This window comes from Prunus persica, chromosome G7 (assembly GCF_000346465.2).
Source record: "Prunus persica cultivar Lovell chromosome G7, Prunus_persica_NCBIv2, whole genome shotgun sequence".
Lineage (NCBI taxonomy): Eukaryota > Viridiplantae > Streptophyta > Magnoliopsida > Rosales > Rosaceae > Prunus > Prunus persica.
The window spans coordinates 12,732,403-12,744,836 of NC_034015.1; the positions used below are offsets into that span (position 1 = coordinate 12,732,403).

At 37.6% G+C, this 12,434-nt stretch overlaps 2 protein-coding genes across 2 annotated transcripts; one reads left to right on the forward strand and one right to left on the reverse strand.

Annotated features, from left to right (window-relative positions):
* LOC18769525 (receptor-like kinase TMK3) lies at nucleotides 1,487–5,427 on the forward strand. The gene is made up of 2 exons (XM_007203170.2): nucleotides 1,487–4,310; nucleotides 4,647–5,427. The coding sequence occupies exons 1-2, from the start codon at nucleotides 1,964–1,966 to the stop codon at nucleotides 5,153–5,155; spliced, it is 2,856 nt and encodes a 951-aa protein (XP_007203232.1). The 5' UTR covers nucleotides 1,487–1,963; the 3' UTR covers nucleotides 5,156–5,427.
* Nucleotides 8,039–11,334, reverse strand: LOC18770265 (mediator of RNA polymerase II transcription subunit 27). Its single transcript, XM_007202109.2, has 8 exons — nucleotides 10,890–11,334; nucleotides 10,621–10,786; nucleotides 9,940–10,396; nucleotides 9,397–9,456; nucleotides 9,247–9,315; nucleotides 9,100–9,143; nucleotides 8,854–9,023; nucleotides 8,039–8,469 (listed from the first exon to the last, which is right to left on the reverse strand). Exons 1-7 carry the CDS (start codon nucleotides 11,167–11,169, stop codon nucleotides 8,870–8,872), a joined length of 1,230 nt encoding a protein of 409 aa, XP_007202171.1. The 5' UTR covers nucleotides 11,170–11,334; the 3' UTR covers nucleotides 8,039–8,469; nucleotides 8,854–8,869.

Below are 12,434 nucleotides of genomic sequence, written 5' to 3' on the forward strand. Positions count from 1 at the left end.
AGAATGGTAAAATATTCAAAATATCATAAAATGTCCTTGATTAATGCAAACATTAATAATTAAAATTATTAATAAAATGAGGATAATATGGTAAATTCACACTTTTTCATATTTAAAAAAATTAAAATTAAAATTAAAATCAGATAATGAATCCTATTTTTAAGGAACACATCTACCCATTATGTTTTTTTAATTCTAAAATAAATTTAAATTAAAAAAAAAAAAGCCTCTCGCAGGCTCGGAAGCGCTTGCGAAGAGGCTAGTACATAAAATGCATGATTTGCTTATAGAAAATAAATTTTCTAAGTTGTAGTTTGATCGGATTGAGCATGTGATATGTCTATGATTGATGCTTACAACTTTTTTTGGGGGGTACTTATATCAAATTTAAAAGCTATTCACAAGCATACGCAGGGAAGTTTGGCTTTTAGAGTTGATAAATATCAAGCCTCAAAATCCTCAAGTTTTGAATGATATCATGAGTTTTTTTTTTGTTCATTGTGATTTTTAGAATTGAAAGTCTTCATTTACTTTTTGCAAACTTCTGTACACGTGATGCTTTTGGAATTTTTTTTTCCTGTGCCACTAATTCTTCCATGAATTATAAGTTGGCAGCTGAATAGAGATTGTGCAATCAATATTGTCGACACAGATCTAGCAAAAAATGAATATAGAAAATTATATGGGTCATATGAAAAAATATTATCCCAACAAACTATAGGGAAAAAACCATAATAATTTAACACAAAACTTTTGGATCGTCTTATTATAAGCTTACATCTCAAAATTGAATTATATACGTGTCAATAAGCCAACAAATATCTTCTCACAATTTTTGAGCACGACACGCAACTGTTGAGGTTTCTTCGTCTAGGATGTTGGAGTCAGAGTTGTCTTCTTCAAATGCTTTCTTTTTTATTGACTTTTTTGAGTCTAGGTGTCCAAGAAGTTTTGCTTTGTAATTTTATTTTCCAGATAAAAAAAACCTCAAATTTTCGCATGACTTATCCATTTTGCCCTAGTCATTTTCGCTTGACAATTATTAAAACGAAAAAAAGAAAAAAAAAAGAGATAAAATCCAGATCAGGGGGATCAGAGGCAGCCATGGCTCGGTCCGGTCCAAACCCACCAAAGAAATATTCGCTATAAAATTTATTAACCAGCAAATAAAACTACTTATGAACATTTTGTTTGGTAGGTTAGATTATTAATTCATATATACTAAAATTTAATTATAACTTCACCGTCTCCAAACCGTATATATTCATTCCTGGATCTACCAGTGCTCTAAATCATATACATCCCATTCATTCCTGTCTTTTTATTAGTCATAACCTTCGGTCGGCTCCAAATTTCAGAACGCGGCAACATAACTTAGTCAAAAGTGGACACAGTACTTGTGTAGCTACCAGCATTCAACACATGTTTGAATGACAATAAAACCCTTCGTAGTTGGAAAGGAAAGTGTGGTGTATGTCAAGTGACCTTCCATAATATGGATGAGACATGCATAACGAAACATTAATTGTCAATTAGGATTTAGTTGCATACCACATTATATGTTCTTAAAGACATGTATCCAACACCCACGTTGTCTTTAATTTCTAATTGATTTGAGTATTTTCTCATAAAGGATCCGCCTTTGGGGGCTGTAACTTGGTCTTAAAGCTTATTTTGTTTTGGCTCGAAAAAAAAAAAAGGTGAAACCTTTTTGGTTTTTTATATTACTGTTTTCAATTCCTTGGACTCTGTGAGTGTTTGTGTCACTTCCCTCTTCTCTCATCTTTTGTGGTCGTGGTCTTCAAGTAATCTGAAAACTTCGTTTTCTCTCACCATTGGGTCCAAGATTTCATAAGGGTAGTTCTTAAAAACCGCCATTGATGGTCTTATGAAGCTTCTCTGCTACAACTTTTTGAGGCTTCCATGTTTCTTATGAAGCAGGGGACATCATCACAGATCTGCCATGGAAGACCATAGTGCAAAGCTTGTGCTAGTAGCACTACTTCTCTCACTTGTTTCAGTTGTTCTCTGTGCCACAGACCCTAATGACTTGGCTATTCTCAACCAGTTCAGAAAAAACATGGAGAACCCAGAGCTCTTGAAGTGGCCTGAGAATGGTGAAGACCCATGTGGGGATAAATGGGAGCATGTGTTCTGTGATGATGAGAGGGTGTCTCAGATTCAGGTTCAAAATCTGGGCTTGAAGGGTCCTCTGCCTCAGAACCTCAACCAGCTCACTGAGCTCACCAACATAGGCCTCCAGAGGAACAAATTTAGTGGGCCATTACCATCTCTCAAAGGGCTGTCACAGCTGCGGTATGCTTATTTGGATTTCAATGATTTCAGTTCAATTCCTGTTGACTTCTTTGATGGCCTTGATGCTTTGGAAGTTTTGGCCTTGGATAGCAATAATTTGAATGCTACTTCAGGGTGGACATTTCCTCCTCAGTTGTCAAACTCAGCACAATTGAAGAATATTTCTTGTATGAGTTGCAATTTGGTTGGTCCATTGCCTGATTTTCTTGGGAACTTGTCCTCTCTGACAGTTTTGCAACTCTCAGGCAATGGCTTAACTGGTGGAATTCCTCGAACTTTTACTGGCCTGAATTTGCAGATACTTTGGTTGAACAATCCAACAGGTCCTGGCTTGACTGGTCCAATTGATATTCTGACTGCAATGTTACAGCTTAACAGTGTGTGGCTTCATGGGAATCAGTTCACAGGCACAATCCCAGAAAGCATTGGTAATTTAACTTCTTTGAAGGATCTTAATCTCAATCAAAACCAACTTGTTGGTCTTGTTCCTGATAGCTTGGCCAATTTAGCACTTGACAGTTTGAATTTGAACAATAACCATCTGATGGGTCCAATCCCAAAATTTAAAGCACAGAATGTGACTTTTACTTCAAATTCATTTTGTCAATCCACTCCGGGGCTTCCTTGCGCCCCAGAGGTTATGGCACTTGTAGAGTTCCTTGATGGGTTGAATTACCCTTCCACACTTGTTTCTAAATGGTCTGGTAATGATCCTTGTGGTTCATGGTTGGGCGTTAGTTGTGGCAACAACGGAAAGGTCTCTGTTATAAATCTTCCGAAGTACAATCTGAATGGTACATTGAGTCCTTCAGTTGCTAAGTTAGATTCTCTTGTTCAAATTAGGCTTCAGAATAACAACTTGAGGGGTTCAGTTCCTGAAAACTGGACTAGCTTGAAATCCCTGACTGTGTTGGATCTTAGTGGGAACAATATTTCCCCTCCATTGCCAAAATTCAGTAAAACTGTCAAGGTTGTCGTTGATGGCAATCCTTTATTTCATGGTAATCCATCTGCGGCGGCAGCAGCACCAGAGAATAGCCCTTCCTCAGCAAACAATTCATCTTCCTCATCCACAGGCCCAGGTTCTCATGTCAATGGTACCTCTCAATCAACCCAACCAAAAGGATCGAAACGGGCCAGCTTAGTTTTAATTGTAGCCCCTGTCACAAGTGTTGCTGTTATTGCTGCGTTGCTTGTAATTCCTTTATCCATGTACTACTGTAAGAAGAGAAGAGATGCTTTCCAGACTACAAGTTCCCTTGTAATTCACCCAAGAGATCCATCTGATTCAGATAATATGGTTAAGGTTGTTGTTGCTAGTAATACCCATGGAAGCACTTCAACCATAACAGGGAGTGGTTCTGCAAGCAGAAACAGCAGTGGGATAGGTGAGTCTCATGTTATTGAAGCTGGAAATCTCATCATATCAGTTCAAGTTCTTCAGAACGTGACAAAGAATTTTGCCCCAGAAAATGAGCTTGGCCGTGGTGGATTTGGGGTGGTTTATAAGGGAGAATTGGATGATGGGACAAAAATAGCAGTGAAAAGGATGGAGGCGGGCGTGATTTGCAACAAAGCCTTGGATGAATTCCAGGCTGAAATTGCAGTTCTTTCAAAGGTCCGGCACCGTCATTTGGTATCACTTTTGGGTTATTGCATTGAAGGAAATGAGAGAATGCTTGTCTATGAATATATGCCTCAAGGGGCTCTAAGCAGGCATCTTTTCCATTGGAAAACCTTCAAAGTAGAGCCTCTCTCTTGGAAGAGGAGGCTAAATATTGCCTTGGATGTTGCTAGGGGGATGGAGTATCTTCACAATCTTGCTCACAAAAGCTTCATACACAGAGATCTTAAATCATCAAATATCTTACTTGCTGACGATTTTAGAGCAAAAGTATCAGATTTCGGATTGGTGAAACTGGCTCCTGATGGTGAAAAATCCGTTGTGACCAGGCTTGCTGGGACTTTTGGTTACTTAGCACCAGAGTATGCCGGTAAGCTTTCTAAGACCTTTCCAACTTATTACAGATTGTTTAAATTTCATATACATAGCTGACCCCAGTTAGCTTATAGGCATTGAGTTTAGCAGCATTACACACAGCACTTAAGAGGAATTAATATGGATTTAATCATGTTCTTAGACCGGTTAGACTATTACAAGAGCATCTATCATATCCTGAACATATATGAAAATCAGATAGCTTTCTTAATTCTGCAGCATGTACATCTTTGTTTTCTGTTATCTTTCTTTGATTCTTGCGAATGCTCCTACTAACTCTCTCTCTCTCTCTCTCTCTCTCTCTCTCTCTCTCATATGCTGATTGATTCAGTGACGGGAAAAATTACAACCAAAGCAGATGTCTTCAGTTTTGGTGTTGTGTTAATGGAACTATTAACTGGAATGATGGCACTGGATGAGGATAGGCCTGAAGAAAGCCAGTACTTGGCTGCATGGTTCTGGCACATAAAATCGAATAAGGAGAAACTCATGGCCGCCATTGACCCGGCCCTTGACAAAAAAGAAGAAACATTTGAGAGCATTGCCACAATTGCAGAGCTAGCTGGGCACTGCACTGCAAGGGAACCCAGCCAAAGACCAGATATGGGCCATGCTGTGAATGTGTTGTCCCCGCTTGTTGAAAAATGGAAACCGTTGGATGACGAGAGTGAGGAATACTCTGGGATAGATTACAGCCTTCCCCTTACCCAGATGGTGAAGGGTTGGCAGGAAGCCGAAGGAAAGGACTCCAGTTATCTGGACCTAGAAGACAGCAAGGGCAGTATCCCAGCAAGGCCAACAGGGTTTGCAGAGTCTTTTACTTCTGCTGATGGCCGGTAAAGAAGTGTTTTTTTTGTTGCTTTTGCGTTTCATTTCACCTTCCTTTTTAGAGGTTGTTTTCCTTCTTTGGTAGGTGTAGATAGTATGTCTGTGTTCTCTGCTTGGGAATCAATGTCAATATGTTTTTGTGTTGTTGGTTTTGTGCTGGCTTGAGTTGAAGATTTCAGTAGAGATCTCAAGTGTAAGCTATGATACTTTCTGCATTAAGATTTTACATGCTAGTGGTGTAGATAAGAGCAGTTATTAATGAGAATTGGTTCCCAATTACTCAAGTGCGCCTTATTCTCCACATCTGAGTTTCATAAGAATGTTTGCATTCTTTTGGCAAAGGCTGAATAAACAAAACCAGATTTTGGTACCAGCTATCAACCTAACCCCTATCATGTATATAGGTTTGAAACTAAAGTGATCTAAGTTATATGGACATTGCTTTCCTGAAAGGAGGCATTCCTACTTTTTACAAATAACATCAAAAACACAAAAATGCACATGTCAAACTGTGATTGGTAGGAAAGTAGGAGTCCTACTTTCAGGAAGGACGCAAGTATTTTCCAAGTTATATATGGCCTGAACCAGTTTGAGGTTGATGAAAAAGGCGCTTCTTGTCATCCCATTTTAAAACTAGTTCTCAGGTTGGTTCTCACCAAACAATTTTTTGTTGACTTATCAACAATTACAAGCCAGGAAGGAATAAATATATTCATATAGGGTCGCATTGCTTCATTTGAGAATAAGATGAAGAAAAATTTGCCTATAATAGTTTTGTGTTGACATACTGGTTTGATCAAATTTCTATGGAGAAGGTTTGGTAGAGGGAATGAGGATAGATTGTTGCCCGATTGATTGAGTTTAAAAAGCAAAAACAGATCCACATAGTTGATTTGGGTTTCAAGAACTATTTTAATGGATGGTCTCTAGCCTAACCAATAAATGGAGAGGTACTCTCAGCCAAAACAAAAAATTGAATTATTGAATCTGGTCAATAATTATATATATAATTATAATAAAAATAATAAAAACACACCTATTGATTTTTCTTTTAAACAAGTGATATTCAAGGAGGAGATAATCGAGTCTAAAATCTCGTATAAAAGGATAAATGCTCTTAATCATAAGAACTACAAATCCCCTCCAACTTTATCTATCAGATGTTGAAGTATCTTGGGATTCAATGTCAGCCTCTATTTTTATATTATTGAACTTGTGAGTCTGTGACTGTCCAATAAACGCATGTCACATATAAGTGTGCGACCAAATAACTTCTTCTTCCTGCAAAAGCAGAAAAGTCCAAACAGCATTCATCAATCTTAAACTAGACTCCCTGGATCTATGTATGAACATTTGGACCCCACCACGCTGTTGAAGTTTGTGGGTCCAGATGGCAATTATAGATTGCTCATGGGGCTGTCAAGTGGCAATGACACATTGGCATATGCAATTTGCTCACTGTGTTGTTTATTAGCGGTGGATCAATCAGATTGAGTGAGACTCAGGGTCAATCAATGTCCCTAACATTAAGGAAGATAATATGTCTTTGAGGGGTCCATTTCTGTAACGTGCAATCCATTTTCAATTGAAAGAGCCAAAGAAGTGGTGAGCATTATTAGTGGTGAGCCCAACCAAGGCAGGAGACTACGCGACATGATTGCTGCCGCATGACACTTGGTCACTCTTTCATGTTTTACAGGTGGCACTGTCTTGTTTAGTTTGGTCTTATTATCGAGGTAAAACTTACCATATACGGGTAAGCTCTTTACGTAAGGAAAGAGTCAAACACATGAAAATATACACTACTCTTTATTTATCTCTCTCCCCTAATTCTGAAGCTGCCTTCATTCTCAATCAGATCATGCAAACTGAAGAAGAAAAACTGGTCTATCACAGTTTCATGTAACCCATCTGTTTATTCTATCTTCTCACGTGATAAGAGAAATAATAAAAAGAAATTACATGACGGACAAGTCTTTTTTATTACTTAAAGTAAATAATTCGAGACCTCATTCAACAAAGAGAAAGCAGTGTTATGCGGGCAATCAACCATAACATTACTATCCCCCAAAAGGAACTTTTGGTAAATGAAATGTAAATTACAAGTTGCCTATTTCTAATCGGTGCTTACTACGTTTTCTTCCTCTTAATCCACCCAAAATTCCTGTTCTCCATGAGAGTAAGTAATCCAATGATAAAGAGAAAATATATCTCATCTTATCTCATCTTTATTTTTCGTTCCCTCTCTTCATAGTTTAACCACTATGACATTGCACATGCATTGGGCATACATAATTTTTTATAGTTATTATTAAATAAAATTATTTTGTTTTTAATATTATAATAATTTTAAGACGACTTCTATTATAAATCAATTGAACAAAGATAGTCATTATGCAATAACCCTAACTACTTTGGTTGGGGAGATTCTACCATGAGGGATTCGAGGTGTTAATCGAACCATTCAATCGTTAAAAAAGTTCAAGTCGAATATTTTTCCTCTCATGTTGGATAGTGGGATTAAACCCCTCCCGCAACCCCTCAAGCCACAACCTCCCATTATAGCATTTCCACTTTAGGTAACCTCACCTACCTTTCTGACTGTGAGTCAAAGTTATTTACAGACTAGAAGCCCACCCTCTCGCTTTCTATCTTCCTTTCTCTGCCCAAAAGCCCAAAAGGCTCCTCATGGAAATCAAAATCATTTTTTCCAGAAGCACACCCTACTCTTCTGGGGCTAAACAACCCTCATCAAAATTATTATTTTTGCACCAGAACAGGTTCATCAAACTGCTTGTCATAATGCAAAAAAATTTGTATTATGACAATTCTTGAAAACAAAAAAAGATTGTGGAAATCTACTCTACTGCAGACGAGCTAGGCCAAAACCATATGAAATGTAATGAATGCATACTTTTTACTCCATCCCCTGTGTTTTACCATTGTAACTAATAAAACAGAAAGCTTTCAATCTGATCTCAATGTCAAACTACAATCATATTAGATTCAAGGTGATTCATACAACTATTGCAATTAAAATCATAGAACAGCATGTAAGTTACTAAGTAGCATCCACCCTAGAAGGTCTGCATGCCTACCTGCTAAACAAAGAATCCCAGAACTTATGTACTAAATTCTCCCTTTTTTCTCCTAACAATAGAATGTCAAAAACTAAAAGCATTTGGCATTGTTCTTGAAATATGATCACATACAGGAATTCCACGAATTTTGTGTGGGCATTGCACACATCTTCTTCTACAAGCAACATCTATTGCAACACCAGGTATGGAATTTCCCGTTGCACAGCTGAGAATTCCCGTCGCATTCTAGTTAAATTTAACCAGGACACAATATATTAAAATAAAAACAACTACACCTATCCTTTTCTGTGAATAACAGAATAATAAAAAAATAAAAAGGAAAAAGGAAGAAAGGCAGCATAGATACTTTCACTTACAAAAAATAAAAAAGAGAGGGACGGGTCAAATATAGTACAATTTCTAACCAGCGACCAACATATTTCTTATGCACTACCAAAAACATAAGGTCAACTCAGACAACATGATACTTAATTCTTGTACACTAGGTTAGCAAAAGCAAAAATAAAAAAAAATCTTGTGCTCCAGCAAATTATTCAGAGCAAAATGCAGATAAGGCATACAATTTAACATTCAAGAGAAGTTTTTTGAATGACGTACTATTCTTTTTACCTGTCAACAGTGGATATCACAATTCCTCTGAATAACAACCTACATGGTAAGCCCGGGCAAGGTTTAAATTTGATGATATATTTGATGCGGAGAACTGCCGGTAAGGACGATAAACTGGAGGTAACAGTAAAGCTGATTGTCGGTCCATTGATAGCAGCCGTCCACACTTACTGCATCAAATATATAAAGTTAATGACTTTGAAGCCAGTAAAGAATTGCAGATAGGTATACATGAGAAGGTTGTACCTGCAAACTTTTGTAAAGAGAGTTTGATAGCTGCAGATCCAATGCTAGGAATAGAAAGAGAAAGTTAGAACTTTAAATGTGTACAACATGATGCATGTGAAAACTTAATAATCCAGTGAGTTCTCATGAACATGCTAGAGATGGTACCAAAAGAGTATAGAGAGCTGTTTCAGCTCGAACCCCAATAAAATACTGCAAAGCCATAGCAGCATGTTCCTGTAATAAGAAATGATAAGTAATTTAATAGAAAGGCCCATTATTTGAACTATAATAAACTTAAATGGATAAAGGTTTTACCGTGATATGCTTATAGACATGATAAATTGAAAAACCTCTTGCATGTATGTAGCTGCCTCCCTGTTACAGAATGAAATGAGGAATGTAAACTGAAGCAGGGTAAAAAGAATCATCTTTTAGAATAAAAGACAAGAAATAGAAAAAAGATACAAATATGCTCCATGTGATGGGAATGGAAAGAGAGAGAATAGTTTCTATAATCTGAAAGCCAGTGAAAATCCAAAAGGCACCATAACAGAACATATAATACATGACAGATCTAAAATAGCATGAAATTGGGATCTGTGGGAGGGTTGAACAAGCAATGATTACAACAAATTATTCAAGTTCATAAAAAAGGAACCAGAGCTTCTGATATATCGTCTTATTTTGATCTTAGATGCAAGTATCAGTTCTACAACTGCATACATGATGTTCAGCGGTAAGGTTACAAAGTAGCAGCTGCCTAGTTTAGCATGCGACAACTATGTAAAAGAATCAAACAATATAAAAAAATAAAGCTTATGATTAAGGAACAATATGCATGGCGGTGGCCAAGATTACCTCATCTGGAGAAAAGAAAGCTACTGCATCTGGGTCTGTAGAACCAGCAGGATGCAGTGATACTACAGCCCTAAAGAGAGAAGGAAACAGCAGCTCAATGACAGCAACCTTATCTGGTGCAACATCACCCAGAGGACCTGCTCGTAACTTGCTTGAACTGTGAAAATTATGATCCTTTAATGTTTCACTGGGACTCTCATTTTCTGGCAGTGAAGATGCCCTTTTCAACCAATCCAATCGCTCATACGTGAAAATTTTCAAATTAGGCACCTTTTCCAAACGTGCCAAAACCTCTGATAGCGTTTTGCACTCTAGAGCCTCTTCTTGATCATGTGCTGCCGGTACTGGCGAAACACATTGCTTCTTCGTAGCTGATTCATTAGACTGACCACTCGACCCCTCATCAAGGTGAGGAAAAAACCTCCTTTTCTGATCAGTGAAGGCTTTGAGAGCTAACCTATAATATTGAATAACAGAATTCAAGAAATGGCTTCTTAAAAACAATACTCAGTTGGGATATACTATAATTCTAACCATGCTTATGCAAAATTTAGACTTCTTTGGAACACAAGCTAAAATATTGCTAAAAATAACTTCCCTGTAATCAATAATTGTTGAGTATAGGCAATACAGAGCCAATGTAACAAGCAGGAAGACCAATTCTATGAATTTAACACCAACCTGGTCCTGTCAACTGCAGACGCACCGGCTTGGCCGGCGAGCTGGCGCTTCCAGGCATACGCAACAACGGCGCCGTCTGGACATACCAAGGGCATGTGCAATCCCCAAGAATTGCTTCGCGATCTCAGAGACTCGTTCAGAACCCCAGACTCTTCTAGCTGCCTTCCTAACAAAAATTAGCACAAAAACCCTAAAAAAATTGTGGCTTTTCCAATGCCTGCTTACAGTGAACCTAGGTAGAGAGAGAGAGAGAGAGAGAGAGGAGGTACCGACGGAGCGGAGGTCAAGGAGGTGTTGACGCATGGAGGCGTCTTCGTTGAGGAACAAGTGGAGAGGCTTGGTGCTTTGGTGAGGCTGAGCAGCCACGAATAGAGCTTCGAGGAGGCGGTCGGCGCCAAGCCTTATGTCCGCGATCAGGCGGCCGGCGTCGGAAAGCCGCTCCATTGCCAGCGCCACCTGCTTCGGCGGCGCCTCCGCCGTGGTGGGCCCTGCAGAGGAAGATGGCGAAGTGTGGTTTTGAATCGTCGCCTGCGGTTGCTGTTGTTGCATTCTCTGTGGTGTACTAGCGTTTGGTTGCCGAGGAAAGTGTAGTCTAACTAAAGTAGATGGTTCTGTCGGGACTCCGACTAGGCAATCTACTTGACTCTTTTACCCGATTCATTTTTGAAACCCGGTGCCCTGTTAAGAACCCTAATAAATAATTTAGGATTAAATATAATCTGTCATTAAATTTAGGGGGACTTTGGAAAAACTCAAAGGAGAGAGAAAATTTTTAAAAGAAGCAAAAATGGACAAAATTACTCTTATTTATTTTTTAATTTCCTAAGAAATCCTTTACATTTGCATGTCTTTGGTTTGAAAGTTGAGAGGTTATTCTGTCTTTTTTGAAAAAGCTTTGGCTTTTTAAGCTTTTTTCAAAAGTGAAAGTTTTTTTATGGGTAAAACCTAAATTTACTTTAAATTTAGGTGATGATTTTCTTGTTCTTCTTTTGTCCACTTACACTTCCTTTGTAGACAAAAGAGGAATGGGAAAATCAGCTCCCTTAAATTTTATATGAAATTTCAATTTTGTCACTAACATAAAATTTAATCAAATTTATCATTGTATTATTTAAAATTTTCAATTTGTAGACATGCAATTATTTTTTGTTAGCTGGCTCATATGTGATATTTCGTCATTGAATTTTACATTAAATTACAATTTAATTACTAAGTAGAAAAACTTCACCAAATTGGTAAAAATATAACTCAACATTTATAATTTATAAATATTAAGCAAAACATCACTTTTGGTCTTTGCGATTTACTACTTTTACCACTAAAGTCCTTGTGGTTTCAATTTGATCATTTTTGCCCCTGTAGTTTTCAATTTAAGCAATTCAAGTCCAATCTTTAATTTCTGTCAAATTAAGTTAACTGCTGTTACTTGTTGAGGGGCATTTAATTCCAAAAACAAGAAAGAGAGAAAAAAAAAAAGAAAAAAAAAAGAAAAAGAGAAGGCAAAAGATAGGAGAAACTCTAGAATATTGTGACTTTTTAAGCTCTATGGTGTTAGAGATCGGTGGATGAAAGAGTGCTAGTACTACAGTCAAAATAATCATCTTGAGAAAACCCAGAAATCAGAAATTCCTAAAAAGATTCCATGAAACTATTCTCTGCTAGAACTCTATGACCTCCATATCTAAAGACTGAGAAAAATCCAAACAAGGGAAAAAAAAAGTTAAAAAAAAGCTCACTGCTTCCTCGAGTTTCTCGCTCTTCCTTCTCTCTTAGAGCAATTCTATTCATTTGCCATTTGTCATGACAAAGGGAGG

What these genes read in the sequence shown, in the direction of transcription:
- LOC18770265 (XM_007202109.2), bottom strand. Translation starts at nt 11,169, where the DNA reads ATGCAACAACAGCAACCGCAGGCGACGATTCAAAACCACACTTCGCCA. An exon ending in CTTTCTTTTCTCCAGATGAG is followed by an intron (nt 9,457 to 9,939) that starts GTAATCTTGGCC and finishes ATTCTGTAACAG; the next exon opens with GGAGGCAGCTACATACATGC. An exon ending in CAGCTCTCTATACTCTTTTG is followed by an intron (nt 9,144 to 9,246) that starts GTACCATCTCTA and finishes TTCTATTCCTAG; the next exon opens with CATTGGATCTGCAGCTATCA.
- LOC18769525 (XM_007203170.2), top strand. Translation starts at nt 1,964, where the DNA reads ATGGAAGACCATAGTGCAAAGCTTGTGCTAGTAGCACTACTTCTCTCA. An exon ending in CTTAGCACCAGAGTATGCCG is followed by an intron (nt 4,311 to 4,646) that starts GTAAGCTTTCTA and finishes TGATTGATTCAG; the next exon opens with TGACGGGAAAAATTACAACC.